The 17,249-nt window shown below is 33.2% G+C and overlaps 1 protein-coding gene across 4 annotated transcripts in view; it reads right to left on the reverse strand.

The window, feature by feature from the left end:
* KCNH7 (potassium voltage-gated channel subfamily H member 7) overlaps window positions 1–17,249 on the reverse strand; it is a 211,390-nt gene that overhangs the window by 24,809 nt on the left and 169,332 nt on the right. For all 4 annotated transcript variants that reach the window (XM_048954019.1, XM_048954018.1, XM_048954017.1 and 1 more), the window contains 3 exons: window positions 13,880–14,279; window positions 11,122–11,321; window positions 818–1,070 (listed from right to left, as the gene is read on the reverse strand). In XM_048954019.1, the coding sequence (XP_048809976.1) occupies window positions 818–1,070; window positions 11,122–11,321; window positions 13,880–14,279 (853 nt within the window). The remainder of the gene's footprint in view (window positions 1–817; window positions 1,071–11,121; window positions 11,322–13,879; window positions 14,280–17,249) is intronic.

Genomic DNA, 17,249 nt, shown 5'->3' on the forward strand with positions numbered 1-17,249 from the left:
GCTTTATCTAAATGTAGGGAAGGATTGCTGCAGGCATACTTTTGTATTTCTAAGTACTAGCAGAATAATCAGTCACAAGTGAATTAATGACACATTGCTACCAATCCACATTGTGCTTCAGCTGTTCAATTGTCACTTGCACTAATTACCTGACACTAAACGGAAGAAGAATGTATAGTTTTATTTAGGTTATTTTTAGTTATTATAGATGTTTAGTTATATTTCTTTTTTTTTTTTTTTAATTGCTATAGCTGATAAACTTTCATTGGTACCACATAAGATCCATCACCAGCTGCAGGCAGCCTTCCAGCAGGACTGAACGTTGCTCTGAGCCATACTTCATTGGTAAAAAAACAAATTACTCCCCATATTATATAAACAAGAATATGCTGTTTAGAAGTATAAGAGAAATAGCGATGTTATTAAATTTAGGTATCAATCTAGATCAGATTAATCTGTTACATTTTCCTTTAAGCTACCCACACTTTTCTGTCAGTATCCATGCTGCTCAAAGAAAGGACATCAGATGGTTTTGATTGATGCAGCATCATCAGTAGTGGAGTAATCTGACGTGCTTGCATCTCACCATTTACCCGGGGTTAAATGTGACTCACTCTTGCTCTTATAGTGGACCAGGGCTCTCTGTTGCACATGAATTATTGGAATAATGTAGAATTTGCTCCTTAAATTATTTCTCTGTTTGAGTTTATATGACAGCAACTAAACATTCAGATTTCCTATCCCCAAACAACAAATACTTCTTTTATGACCCTTAACATGCATTGTAGTAATTGTAGCATTGTAGTAATTTACTTACCAAGAATGGCTACAACAATGTCACTCTTAAGAATTTCAATGGAGCCTCTTGACACGAAGTAAAGAGCAGTGAGAACATCTCCACAGTGCACTAAAGTGTCTCCAGGAGGAGCATGTGTTGTCTTAAATTTCATAGCCAAAGCTCGAAGACAGCCTTTACTGGCCCCCCGGAAAGCTTTGCAGTTCTGAAGCAAATTTTGATTGAGGTGCAGGCAAATGTCAGCTTGTAAGCATTCTGGAAAACCCTTCAGGACCTGGTAAGACAAGCATAAGGATTTCATATCAATGCTATGAAAATAAGGTATATTACATTTCTTATTTTCTTCCTGGACAAGAAGGAAAGAAGTGACATACAAATAGAGGTGGCTCTGAAGGGCTGTCAGAATATTACAATTCAATATACAACCACAAATGTGTAGTTTAATCTATATTTCAAAACCTATACAGTATGAATATTAATAGAGTTCAGAAAGTGGTGGCTACAAAATGAATTAAGATTTATTTCATTACCTAAATGGAATAAAGGTGTATGAATAAATATTCTGCAGTAAAATAACAAATAAGACAGGTAAAAGAAGAATCTTGACTGTATTTCACCTGTTCAGGCTATATATATATATATATATATATAAAATTCCTTTTTATAATTTATAAAATCCTGCACATTTAATATAAGAGGAATCTTCTGCTAAAGTAACTGACATTTGCAAAATGAGAGCTAAATGAGTGAGATATGGGGCAATTTTTATATAGGGAATTCTGATGGGATTTTCATGTTAAATATATTGTTTGTAAGTGTGTGACACAGATTTTTACCAGAAAAAAATAGCATACGTAATTGAGATGATGTTGTGCAGATTTACATAGGCAGATTATTACTTCTACAAGTGACAAGGGTAATTGCTATGGCCCTTGTTCATCTCTTAATCATAACAATGGGAATTTGCCTGAAGTAGATCCACAGACTTCCTCTTGGGAACCATGGTAACATGATAATTTTGTTTACAGGAAGAAAAGCAAGCGATTTACAATGTGGTCATTATGTCAGATCTTTCCTAATTTGTTTAGAATTATCTCACCTCTCCTTCTTTTAGATTCAATGGACATTTCTGCAGTAATTTCTATGGAAGTACTGTCCCCCTTATGCCTCTGTGTTCTGTGTTCAGAAATGGGGCTGAAACATTATTAAATACCACTCTTTCTGTGATTTAAATCCTGTTATCTATATGATGAAAATTACTTTCCCTGGAAGTGCATCTGTACAGGAATATCTGTTGCATATTTCTAAGGACAAGACAGGAACTGAGGCTTCTTTTGAATAATGAGAATAGCATGTGTCTTTTTGCTATTAGAGCAGTCTATTAATTCATTCCTGCTTATCCGGTACACTATTTTCTACAAACATGTAAATATTCCTGCACAGAAAAAATATATATACAAAATGCATTAGTTTACTGCTACAGTCATTCTTACTTCAGCACAATAAAGGTCTGTGCACTCATTCCTCTTTCATAAGTATATTCACAACTCATATGCCTTGCTAATAGAGAAGACAAGCACATTTCTGATATGAGACTTTTATCCGCACAAGCCAAGCTATGATTTATAAAAGAATATTAGTACCTTCAACTGAAATTGAAATGATTCTGATTGCTAATGGAAATAAATGCTATGAAATAATAAACAGAATGTTATAAGACACATATATACAAAACTCTTATGACTCAAAGGGCATTATCACATGAAATTCACACATCCTCAAAAAAAGCCAGCATTCAACAACAATAAGCAAAAGAAAACATGATACATGAAAAGCTTTTATGTCACCACTCCGTTTTCTCTGTCTCTTACACAATTAGAAATGTAATTAGTTTGCAATTAATGTTTATTTTAATGCATTCTTATTGAAATAAAAATATTGTGGATTGTAGCAATTTTTTTTCTGAATAATACTGAGAAACTGATAACCAAATTTGTCTGGCCAGCGAGACAATTGGGAAAAAGTTGCAGGTGTACGTTTTGAAATTGTTCTCAAGTTGTGAGTAAAAAACCCATTTTGAATTACTGAGTTCTTTTGTTATAGCCCTTTCTGAATATAACGCGGAAAAGCTCTATTCATAAAGAATGCAAAATAAGAAATGTATTTTTGATTCAGAGATACTTACAGGAAAAAGTATTTCAATTGTAAGGAACTCAGGAGTACAGCACAGGATAATCTGTATTCATTTTTTTCACATCAGCTTCTATTTATTTCATTTATCAAGTGGCTGTACTTTACCATTAAGCAAAACCTGTGCAGACCATGTGTGCTGATTTATATTTCTGAAGATACTTTGGGAATATCTTTAAAGAAACAATTATTTTGATAATTAATTTATACTTAGTATGAAACTATTCTAAAATCATTGCATATTAATTAATAGTGCCTAATATACCAGTAACACTGAAAAATAATAGCCTCTGTTCAAGTAAATATGATGAAACTGTCCCTGCCCCATGGAGCTTACACTCTAAAAAAATTTTTTTTAACATCAGAGAAGAATCACATTTACTTTTTAATATCACAACCTGGAAGGTAGAGAGGTGCAAAATTACACTGATTTTCAATGGATTTTTGGAGATTACTAACACAACTTTGGAAATACAAGAAAGAAGCTGATTGGAAGATAAATTTAAAACATTTCAATATCCTACATTCCAAAAGGAGCTTACCATATTGCTCACATTGTATGCAGAGAGGTATTTAATCCAAGTCCAGTAGATGCTACAATATAGAATAAGATGTTTCCAAACTAAATCTTACACTGTGCTATTTGTGCAACATCTTGTCATACAGGCTCCACGTACATCTCCAATATTCAAATTTTATTAATTTTGACAAAATATTTCTTATTCACCAATTTTTGGCTGGTGCTAAGAGGGAATTATATGATTCTCACCAATATCTTTGTTAGAGGAGTAATTCAATTGAAAATCATGTTCTTACATAGCAGGAATCAACATCAATATATTACATTTATACATAAAGGCAATTCTAAATATTAGAAAATACATTCTTCAGAAGTATGAGATTATCTTAAAAATGATAAAAATCTAAACACATTATTGCCAGTATTTTATTTGTTGTGAGCGTTCTGAGTTTTCTAAGCACTCTTGTCATACTCCAGCACAACAAGAAAAGGTTAAAAAACACTTTTCTAAAAAATAAAAATCAGAAAAGTCTTGAAATCATATAAATGCAGGACTAGGTGATACAAAAATAGGAGTTTCAAATTTTGAAAATTGTAAAGCTAGGAATTTCTCTTTAAGTAGCATTACTCTCAATGATAAATTCAAAGTTCATAAATTATTTGAATAGAAAATTATACAAGATTATGCTCTAATTGCTCCATTCTTTCCTGCCATGTTTCTACTGTTACACACAGTATCTCCTTAATTCCATCGTGCCCTGGTGAGGAAAATATTAGATTGTCATGATTAGAATTAATGCATAACTGAATATATTCAGATCTTCTAAAGAAGAAGCTTAACAAAGTAGCGAAACATCCTCAACCCTATCCCCCAAAAAAGGGAGGAGAGGAGAAAGAAAAAGAGGAAAAAGTGATTGTGATGCTATGACCCCAGGCTCCAGTTGTTTCTTCTTGATAGTTATCAAGTTCACAAATCTCTTCCTGTGTGGAATGAAACTTATTCCATGTCAAATAACACTGGTTTATCTATTTGGCATGCTTGAGAAGGAGGAAAGTGTAATTGAGAGAGAAATAAAACATTTTATATGGAATTTGGGGTTGAAATGTAGTGCATATAATAGGGATGCCATTCATATTGCCTTGAGGAATGCGGTCTTTTAAAAGTGGAGAGGGAATCCAGCTGCATCAGCTACTCTTTTCCAAGATAACAGTTAAATGTTACTCATACCTGTATCCGACATTTTTGTGACAACAGAACTGGAGACAACTATACGTCCTAAACTCAGACAACTAACAAATGTTGGGGGCAATTATACTTTTGTTATGCTTGGGTAAAAGATAAAAATTATTGACAAAAAGTTTTTCTCTACTCAGTTTTGAAACGGAAGTTGACATCTGTCCTGTATTAAATATTCAGACAGCATTAAAGCAGAAGCAAATCAGAGTATTAGTTACAACACTCATCATTAAACACCAAAATATCACCAATATAATATGTGTATACATACTGACAACTGTAAATATTAAAAAATCATTGAAGCATAAATTGCGATATTATATTAAAAATGATAAAAATCTAAATACAATATTTCAAGATTTTATTTGCTGTGTTTTGTGAGTGTTTAAATATACTCAAGTCATAATCCAAGGTGACAAGAAAAAACAAGATACCTTTCTAAAAATGAAAAGATAGAAAAATCTTGAAATCATGTGAATGCAGGTAGGTGATTAAAAAAATAGGAATTTAAAATTTTGAAAATGATAAAGCTAGGAATTGCCCCTAAAGTAGCAATATTCTCAATGATAAATCCAAAATTTATAAAGTATTTGAATAAAAAATTATAAGGTATTTAAGTATACAACAACAGAATTAATGAATGTTTCATTTTGGAATAAACTTCTGGAGACTAGGTAGTCCAACCTGCCCACTTAAGCAGAGCTATCTATGGTACGTTACCCAGGACAACTTCTGCATATACAGAAAGAGGGAGACTCCAAAACACCTTTTGGAGCAGCTTGCTGGTGCTCTGTCACCCTCAAAAAAAAAAAAATTGCTCCTGATGCTCAGATTAAACTTCTTGTGTCCTACTTTGTGCCCAGTGCCTCTTGACCTTGCACCACTGAAAGGAGACTGACTCCATTTTCTTTTCATCCTCCCATCAGGTATTTACACAAACAAGTCTCTCCTGAGCTTTCTCTTCTCTAGGCTGAACAGTGCCAGCTGCCTCAGTCTTTCCTATTATAGGAGATATTAGTCCAATAGTCAAAGACATTCCCTGAATTCTGCATATTGTCTTCTGGTGCCATCCTTTTTCTCTGGAGAGATCTAGGTGGGATCAAACATTAAATGCCAGGTAGCAGGTGAAGAGAGCAAGAAAGAAAAAGAGTTGTTGTGGGTCTGTTTAGTGCCTGTTGAAATTCATTTTAGCTAAGTTTTTCTTGTCCTAGAATCAAAGCCAGATTTGTTTATGAGTGGGCAAGTATCCAGCAGATGGAGGGAAAGATAAAGGTACGATCTCAAGTTCAGTTGGCAATTTAATCTGGAATAAACAGAATTATGAGTAGTGCAGAATTTAATCCTGTCACAGAGGCTGGACTTTAAGATTTTTAATAACAACTCCATCTAGGTTAAACTTTTCTGTAATTCAGCCTAGCAGTGTTTCTAGAAAGAATTTAGAATTTACTATTTATGTGATAGCTGATTATTGAAATTTCTATACGCAGAGGGCTGAAATACTTCCAAAGGCTTTCACCATTTAGAAGAGAATAAATAAGGTCTCCCACATGGAGTAAGAACCATTTCTGAATTTTCTCCTCTGAAATGGAAAATGTTGCAGTTAGATTTTTTTAAATGGGATGTGAAGAAGGTCCTTATAACAACTGAGAGAGAAGAGAAACAGTTGCAATGATAAACTAATTTACCTTTCAATGAGGTTTGACATTTGACCACCTTACCAAGAAACTAGGACCTTCTGCTTTCAGTTATTGACACAAAACCGATCTGTTTGACAATTTTATGTAGAAATTACTGGAGTTATAGATGAAGAATGATTCATTGCAATCTTATCAAAATTTCAGAATAGATCTGAAAGGTGATCTCTGAGAAGTTACACGGCTGAGTGAATAGGACAGAAAGTGATTTCAGCTTCTTCAATAGCTGACCCTTTCATCAACTGAAAAATCTAAGGTCTGCGTAAGATGGAAGGAAGTTGATCAGACTAATTTCCAAAGACATAACTATAGTTGGAAAATTTTAATTCTTGTTTGAGACCTTAGGCCATGAAATACTATCCAGTGAGAATCTGAAAAGATTGACATTTTTGTCAATGAAGTATGAAGTGTTCTTCCCCAAACTAGATTAAATGTAGGCATTTGTTTATGTTGTTTGTTTTTTTATTTCAAGTAGTCTTGCAATAGAAAATGAAAGAACAGTTTTACAGCTGTAACAGAGGTACTTTCTTTTGATAGGCTTATATATCTTATGATCGTGACAAGTAGGCAAATAATAGTACCACTTTTCACCATGATTACATATTCTGTGTAACCAATTACCACTGTTGTTGGTTTTTTTTTCCTAAAAAAAATTCTAATTGTAAGGAATTTCTTGCTGTTTTAGAAATTTTAATCTACTCTATATCTTTGTTTGAAACATACTGCTGGCAGTAGTTGTATTGGTAGACTTGTTTTGGTTAGAAAAAGTGATCACCAGAGGAAAAGCACAAGCAACAAGTGTAGCAGTGTCATCCAGTGCCCAATATCCAATTTCATACAAAAGAAGCTTTACCAACAGAATTACAAACCTGTCTTTGATACTAGCATTGCTGGTTGTGAACTTTCAAAATAGTTTTGTACTCTACTGTACTTGTGTGTTTGCTGAAGGCAAGGCTAATTGTAAGTGTAAAACAAACTGCCTCAATGCTTTCCAGAGAAGGTTCCATAAATTTAGATCTAAAAAACGCTGACTTACTCTCTCCTTTCATAGCACCAAAGCCCAAGATAAATATGTAGTTGTTTGGCATTCAAAATTTTAATTAACTTACATTTGGCTAAACACTTTCTGTACTTGTCCCAATTATTCACTTCTTTGAACTCTTTTTGTAGAGGTAAAATAAACCAATAAGGCTATTCTGATGCACAGAAGATCCATGGAAAGAAAGGGGGAGTTTGTAAAAATTGCATGCATAACTCAAAAAAGGATCTCAAACACTAAATATATTATCTTTCTACAGTAAGCATCACAGGCATGCTATTATCAGTGCTGGACTGATAACACTGGAATGAATTGGGCAATAGAAGGCAAAGAAAGTATAGGAAAAACAGAACAGGATAGTCTAAAGAGATGAAACCAGTATCTTTAAATCTTTGGGATTGGTGAGGTCTTTCATGAAAGAATATATACACTGTGAATAATTTTCTTGGAATTTAACTTTGTCAGTGTATACCACAGAGATGTTATTTAAATTATGCTTATTCCATAGACTCAAGATTTTTATCCAGATTAAAATAAATCCCAAATCCTGTTTATCCAGTCCATGCATAATTATGTGGAACTGTTCTTGTAAAAATACATTATGCAATGAAACATAATAAAAGAGATGTAGAAATGAAGTGGAGGGAAACAAATGTATAAATAAAAAATGTTTTCAGGATATTTCAACAGCAAATTTTTAAAGCTACTTTTCAGTTCAGCCATTTCAAATGAGCAAAAATATCATCTTCTCATATTCATTGTAAAGTATAAGACTTTGTTTAAGAAAGCAAGCTTATTTGGTCTTAAAAGTATTATTCCTGAGTTTAAAAGTTTATTGTTTTGGTTTTTTTTCCCCCGCATTTCCTGATTTTTTAATTGCATTACTGATGATGATTAAAAGCATCTTTTGAAACATTTTCTTGTATTATGTATATATATGTATGTGTATACATTGCCTGTACATATATATAATGTAAATTATTCATGCATTTCATACGTCAAAGTAGAAAGATGATTGCGTTTTCTAATTTTATTCAGTTTTCAGGAATGAAATGAAAAAGACTGGATCAAATTCTGCCTTCAGATATTTGCAAAAAACTCCCAGTAAATATCAACGGGAGTCAAACACATTTGTCTGAGGACAGTATTAGCTTTCTGGTGTGTAAATGCAAATATTTCATGCAAAATTAATTTCTCAATACCACATGCAAGTCCATTCATATGCACATGGCTTATAGCCAAAAAAACTTCATTGATGCTTGTGCTAACATGCATATATGGTTGGAACTAAGAGCATTCACACAAAGGAAAATGCAGAATGATCAGCATGACAACTGTCAGAGTGACATTCCTACAGAGCAGCTATCTAATGCAAACCACTATGCACATGACCTTTTTTGGGCAGAAAAGCATGATTTGAGTTGTGGGGTAAAACAGTGATTAGTAGATGTGGTTAGATTAGCATTTCTTAAGGTGTAATTTTTAATAGCCATTTTGCCCCACACCTGATTCTACTTGGATTATTTTCCTTCGCTATCTACCCCTTCATCATGCAAAAAAAAAATTACAATTAAAATTAGAAAGCACTGAACAAGCTCTAAACCCAACAGATAACATGGATATTCTCCACACTTTATACTGGAATTAAATTCGACATAAATACCTCCTGCTCTTACCAGTGGGTGGTGTTATTCCATGTATTTAGGTATGAAGCAGACAGGAAAGAGATAAATCTTTCATAAGTACAATATAAATCAGACAGTTCTCACATTATCCTTGCACTAAGTGTAGCATATTCAAACTCACATTTTAAGAAAATTAACTGATTACCATAAAACTTCAAGAATTGTGAACTGAATAAGAGATATAACAAAACAAGATAATCTTGATTTTTTCTTCTTTTTTTTTTTTTTTTTTAAGACAAAGCCTCCATACTGCCTCACAATCACACTATAGAATATGAGCTGTTAAATCCATTTAGTTACTACTTTGTCTTAATAACAAGTCCAAGATTATTTCCAATACACCAGTTCCTGGATTATGAAAAGAAATTATTTCATGTAAAACAGGTGTTTTTTGTACAACCATTAGTGGTAATGAATTAGTTAAGGTATACATGATTTTGTAATATCTTCAGAAATAATTCAGTGAACTACTTTAGGCTTTGGCTGCACCCACCCACAGATTAAGGGCCTTATCCTGCAGAGTGCTGAGTATCCCACACTTCCATTGCCACCAGAGGGAATTAGGGCCACTCAGTGCCATGTAGGATGAAGCTACTGATACTGCCTTCCATTGCAGTAGTCCCCAGCAGAGGTTTATTCAAATATCCTTGTACTGTACTGAGTACAATATCCCTCTGTGGGAGAACACTTGTGGAAGTAGAAGGTGAAGCCTAATATATTTAAGCTGTTGTCTTACTTTCAAGATCTGCTTTACTTAATGGTAACCATAACATCAGGCTGGTTGATTCAAATTTATAAAAGCTTTTAATTGAGACTTGTTCCTACTTACAGAGTAAGAGTGTATTACTGACAGTCCTACTCGCAAAAGTACCAATAGGTGCCACATGGAAGCTGTTTGATTTTATGTAAAAGTTTTGAAAGTTGAATTTTAGTTAATTTGTTATCAGAATTTAGAGTTTTTTTTGCTCTTGCAAACTTTTTTGCATAGCTCTGCAAAGTGTTTAATATATAACTTCGAATTGCTCTGGAGAGTATCCCTCTAGCGACACAGATTCATTGATCATTAAGATGCTCAGTCCTCTCAGTGTCTTCAAACGTAAGTCAACTTTAAAAGCAAACAAACAAACAAAAAAAAAAAACAAAAAAAACCACCAAAACAAAAACCAGCAGCTGTCTTCAGAAAAGAAGCCAGAAATATGGATGCTTACTTTGTTTGTTACAAAAATGTTTTTGTTTTTTTTTTTAGCTGGCCACATATCTTTTTATACGAAGACTGTTTACAGTTCTGTTTTATTTTAAAACAATACCTAAAATCAGACCTTAAGAACTGTTACCTCGCCAGTTCCTAGAACTGATACTCTGGACTGATGAATATTCAGTAGTATTGTGTGGAGTTTTTGTACAGAATTAGGTGGTTGTGAATGCAAGCAAGCTACTATTTGGACTATCATATGGTTAGAGTATTTATCTCTGAAAAGAGCACTTGATCTGCCTGCTCCTCTCTTCCATCCTCCAACAGTCTACATGTTCTAAATTACATGATAGGTAGGGTTTTGAAAAAGAGTTGGTACCTGCAGGCTTTATACAAGAGTCATTCTGTAGATACCAATGGAAGTGTTCTTTGATACAGGAAGTGGAAAATCACCAAGGAACAAATTTCTGGAACAGTTCTGTCTGAAACAAGCCCACCCATGGTATTTCTTGTCTTAAGCTTCTCATTGTCATCTGCAATTTTCAAGCTTTTCTATGCATGAGAGTTCAGACTTCTGTAGCTTGCAGTTGTCTAGGCAACTTTGCTGCCAAATTTGATTTAGTTTTTATTTCAATAATTGCTTTACATTTCCTGTCTTAAACTTATAGTGATAAAACTCATGAATACTAAAGATTGTCAATCATTTTCTAAATTCACATTCATTAATCTATTCCTCAGGATCTATGCCTGAAAAACAATACAACATACCATATTCATGTCAATGCCATTGGTGTATGTCCATGCATGCTGGAAGTATTCCTCAAGTCGCTGCCGTAGAGGATTAGGGATTTGATGGAAGCGTATAAACTCCTTTACTCGCAACATCTGCATGTGATATCGCGCAGTTCCCGAATAGAGTCTTTGGATTATTGCAGATACGTTTCCAAAAATACTCGCATACATTAATGCTAGATTAAAAAGAAACAAAATGTGCTTAAGTCCTGTCATTGAGTTTTGCAGGTAATGCAACAGTTCTTATAGTGCATTTTGTATAGAACAGCTCTGGTGGGACTAGATGTGGATTTGATGTACTTGAACCTTTTTATTTATTTGATTATATCCGTACCAGCTTTGCAGAAGAAGGTTAAATATGGAATGGTAAACAAGTTGGAAATATTTATCTTTAGAGATCTATAGCCCTGAACTTGCAAGTTAGGTTCATCAAATTTTACACACTCCAGAAGAGCTAAGAATTAGGAATTACAATTAAGTACAAAGAACAAAAGGCAGAGGTAAAAAGCCATACATAAATTTGTAGTTCAGGTTTTAAATCAACAAATAATATATAACTATGGCTATCTGAAAAACGATGGGCTATAGTTTCCTAAAGTCTACTGGAAATTCAGTTCTTTACCCTATACAGGATTTGCTTACAGACACTAATATGCTGACATACAACACTTGGATAACAGTTTGGATTACATATTTTGAGCAACTTTTACCTGAACCAATTAGACTAAAGGACTCAGTTTCATATTGAGGGGTTCTCAATTTAAAATAACTGAGGCTGGAAAGTGCTGTTGCACCCAATCTCATTTAAAAATAAATCTGAAATCAAGTAAACTGTACAAAGACATTTGGAGTTTTTCTGGATGTGTAAAATAAGGATTTCAGTTTTAATAATTAATTGAAGCTTTGCTTCTAATTCTTCAAGCTACTGATGCATCTGAATACCAGACCTGACATAAATAAAATTCTCTTATATCAAAAGAGGCATTAGGATGTTTTCATGCTTTTCACTTACCTTCCCTAAACACTTTTTTTTCCTCTTATTTAAGTACATTTCATAAAAATGCCAAAAGAGAGAGTATTATATCACCGGTAGGATACTCATCTTTTTTTTTTTTTTCTCCTCAAAAGAGCCTACTACTTCTTATATGTAAAGGAAAAAGATTCAGTGATATATATGCAACTTTATATCCAACTATTAAACTCCAGTGAAAAACACAAGGGTTCTGAACAAATCCAATTCACTTATAAATAAGCTCCAAAAAAATCAAGCAATAGCATTCTAAAAAGTATGCTTATTTTTTAAAAATATAACTATACTAGTCCTGAGTATCTGTCATCCTAAATCTGGAAAGAAAACTAACTCCAATGGTGTTAGAAAACAACATTCCTACATTCTCACAATACGTACTGGGTGACTTCATAAATCAAGTGCATGCTCTCAGAATTCAGGTTCTACATTTAAACATTAAGATATATATGTGCAATACACTGTCACACTCATTAATCCTTTTCCATGAACTCATTAATATATGCTAATGTCTTCCCTTTGGGCAGGCGCAGTTGCTTCTATGGTGTTCATATGACCACCTGTTTCCACTCCTTTATTCTTCCTTCAATTTCATCATGATATCCTTTGGCTGACCTACAGCTGTTTTTTCACAATTTACCAAATTTCTATTGCTTCTTATGCCATAATGAGCAACTTTCTATCATAGTACCATATAACAAAAACAATCTATATGAAACCCCCCAAAAAATCCTTGCACCTGGTGGATGCAAATATAAGAGTAGACTGTTGTTACTTCAGTGACAAACAGTTTTCAGCTTCTGTGAAACAGGATCATTCAGAGAAAGAAAGCTGTACACACACGAAGCAAAGCTAAAGTGGAAAGTTTTAGAATTAGCACACATTAATTTTTTTTGCTAAAAACTACTATATTGGTCCATAAGTTAATATATTGATCCCTATTGCTAACCCAGCCTGTATAAGTGGTTATTTTTAGAAAGCCTCACAATTATACACATTACCTATAAGTAATATAATCTACAGAAGCATGAAATTGTTGAACAGATTAACTAGCATGGAGTTAAAACGGAGACTGCAGCAGAATTGCTGTACACTTTAGATCAATCTGCAGATTCTCTATCAACAGACAATGCTTTTTCTGAAGTACTGCATGAAAAAAGGCGAACTTGTACAATTTGGCTATTGTCTTTCATAGACCTTCAGTTCAATCAACAAAATAGATTAACCGACCATTTGGCTGTCTGGACATCAGAAACACAATGCTCAGTATAGATAGCCTGTACTGCTTACATTGCTTATTACACTGATTCAGCTAGTGATACAAGCAAGTTATATGGGCATACGCTTTTTCACTGGATGTACTACATATTTTTGAAAATCTCATGTCAGCATACTAAAATGCTCAAATAAGTTTTGTATATTTCTAGTAGAAATAATATTTAAAAATACTTAGATACTCATAGACCTTAAAAAACTGTAGGTTTTGTCTAATATCCATTTTAATTTGGTCCAGTATCACCTAAGAAAGATTCCTCAAAATTCCTTAAACTATGTTGTCACAACACATTTTCACATAAAACCACTTATTTCTTTATGAAATTGCCCTTCTAGCTGCATTATTATAATCTTATTTAGCTTAGATTTTAAGTCATTTATTCAAACACCAAGGGGAAAAATATCCAAAAATAATAAGGTAAAAGTACTTACAGCCAATCAACATGACACAGATGGAAAAGATCTTCTCTGAGTTGGTGTTTGGAGAAACATTTCCAAATCCTACACTTGTCAGACTGCTGAATGTAAAATAAAGTGCTGTAACGTATTTGTCCTTGATGGATGGTCCAGAACTTGCATCACTCTTATTGTAGTGTTTTCCTAATTGCTCTCCTAAAGAATCCAGCCAGCCAATCTTATGAGCCAAGTAAGGTCTTTCTACATTTCCAATGGCATACCAAATACAAGCAAGCCAGTGTGCAATTAGTGCAAATATGCACATAAGAAGCATCAGAACTGCAGCACCGTATTCTGAATATCTGTCCAATTTCCGTGCTACCCTCACCAAACGCAGCAGTCTAGCTGTCTTCAGAAGACCTATTAATGTTGTTGTCTGTAAAAATAAAAGATATAAACAGAAAATGATTTATTTATTTTTGTTAGTAAATTTACCCTCAATTAGATAGCATGAATAAAGCAGAAGAGATTTCATTACGTTTGGGAAGTAAGCAGCAGAGTAAACCTTTCAAATGCAATCCTGATTTTATTTTGTTTAAACTATCAATTTTATCAGTGAAGAAAACAATAAGCAGTGTATATTTTAAATGAAGATATATTGACCATTGTCATTATATGCTGAGTACTCTTTCATTTTGATTATTCTTCTTGATCTGCTATGTGTAATAATGAGAGATGCCAAAAACGAAGAAACTGGCAGCTGAATTAAAATCCACTGATTGTTTAAAAAGGAAGTAGAAATAATCTCTTGACACCACAACCTTTCTTCTAGACATTTTCTTATCAAGTATGAACTCTGAAAACTTTTTTGGCTGCTGGGACATATTAACAAGTAAAACCAACTTTTAACTGTCTATGTTTCTGAGTAAATAAGCAAGAGGTTAATGGACAGTAAAGCTGGGTAACAAATCAGGGAGAATTTCTATTATAAAGGCTATTTCATTGATTGTGACCTCAATAGTCTGAGAAACCGTGTATCCTTCCAAAAACTAGTCCTAAATTAAGCTTCAGTGTGCAAATGCTGCCATTAGGGAAAATTTTTTGTAAGTTAGATCACTAACTATAATTCCTCAGTGACAAGAATAAATTTTAGAAAAGTTAGCATTTGTTCTAGTGGTGTAATGGTGAAACCATTTTATTACTGATGTAGTCATATCCTGACGACTATGTAAGATTCAACATTTTCTTCCACTGCACTGTAAAAATATATGTAAGTAGACAGTGAATCCCAAGTCTGTCAACAATTTTTCACATTATCCTTAAGACTTGCTAATAGTATGCATCCTCAATGTCAAACTTATGCTTAGATACTGCATCCACGTGAGCTCTGGAGTATACCTGATACATACTATGCAAGTAAACTCCAAGTACTCAGGGTGAAATCAGCAGAATGGAGCTAGATAAGTTATTATAAAAATATATATTATATATATTATATAATTATAAATAGATTAATATTATAATCATTTATTTTGAATCTATATACCTAAAAATAAATAGAAATATTTAGCAGCATTTCACTTATACATGGACATTATCCGTGTGTGTGTTTAAGGAGCTGTGCCACTGCAGCTATTAGTTATTCAAAATCTGAGCCATATCTCTCTGATGAGCACCATGATTAAAATAAAGTTTCAAAAGAATAGAAACCAAGAAGTCTATTTACCCTTTTTTTTTTTTAATCTTCCCTAGTGTTGGACATATTAATATTTAAAGCACACATACACAGAAAGGCAAACATTTACTACCAACCATAATCATTTTAAGAGTCTTTTTTAGCAGAAAAAAAATCATTTTAAATTATATTAGTTCCTAAGTTCAGAAATTGGAAAGTAAACTGTCATAATCTGTTGCTTTCCGATGGCTGACAAAGTATAACTCAAATGGAAGCATTCAGATACTGCTGCATGTACTATTTGAATTATTGTCTTCTGCCCTTTCTAGACTCAGTTTGATATCAAGGTGTTTCAAAGCTGGGTGAGCACACACAGAGCTCTCTTAGGAGCTTATGTTGTTTAATAAAGAGAGAGTTCAATACAATTGTTCATAGGGGATCTTTTCTGAAGAACTTCCAGGTAACAAAAAATAGCTTTTTCATAAAAGAGATAACTCTCATGACTGAAAAAAATCTATTAAATGAAAAAGGCTTCATTCTAACAGTTTTACATTTTCTTCCTCTCACTAAACTCTCAAAAGGGATTACTGTGGAAATGTTACAGTTAGCAGTATAGGAAGGAAAACTATAGTACGTAGCAGCTTAGCAAAAGTGACTGGCATGTTCAATATAATGAATAAAAGAGAATTCATTATGGCATGATTAACTGTTCATAATGTCTGTATTATGAATGTCTGTATTACTGGTTAGGTAAACAAATTTTTTCCTGATAACTGTTCAATTACTTATTACTTACCAATGTAATATGGAAAAACTCATTACATGGTCCAATAATTTATATCCCAGATTCCATGTTTTGATGTTTGTGTACTGATTTGCAGTAATGCTCTTATTTGCTATTAACCTTTGATTTTATCTTATGTTAAAAACTGTCCATTTAAACTTCAGCATTTAGCACTGTATTGCTAAAGATTTCTGTAGCAAGGGAGGTGTAGAGAATGATGCTCAGGGTGAAATCCAATGAGCACTCCTTCACTGAGTTTTGGAATTTGTCCCCACTGTAATTGATGTTGTTCCACATTTCTCTTCACTGAACATAATTTTCAGCCGCAATGAGTGCTTAGTGATCAGAAGACTGTTCTTGCAAGGGAATGATATGGTCCAAGTACTGTCAAAATATTTGTCTTTTATGTGTGCATGTCATCAAAACTGCAGAAAAAAAATCCTGAAAGACTGAGATCTACCACTCATAATAAAAGCAAAAGGTGAACAAAGTTTCTCTTGAATCTCTGAGCATTTTAGTCTCATATGTACAGAAAAGTTCTCTACTGGTAAGAGAATTATTAATGCATTCTCTGTTGGTTTTTTTTTTTTAATTACTTTTTCCTCTTACTGCATTCATTTAACAAAATTTACTTCCACTGCATGCTATTACACTACGTATCTCCAGATTACTCTGGAGCGTAATTTTACCTCGAATGTGTATGCTCATGTTTAAATCAGTAGGAATATCACTATTGATTGGACTGTTTTATTTAATTTCCATGTCTGCTGAATTAGATAATTTTATTCAGAAGTACAAGAAAACTTTCTCATTTTATAAATTTTGAGAAAATGAAGAAAAGCACAACTAATATTCATCGCACTTCTGATTTTTTGTAGGACTTATAGATCTCACAGGACTCTATGTACTTCTACGTATGCACTAGTTGTTTTGCACTGACTCTTAAA

This window comes from Lagopus muta, chromosome 8 (assembly GCF_023343835.1).
Source record: "Lagopus muta isolate bLagMut1 chromosome 8, bLagMut1 primary, whole genome shotgun sequence".
NCBI lineage: Eukaryota > Metazoa > Chordata > Aves > Galliformes > Phasianidae > Lagopus > Lagopus muta.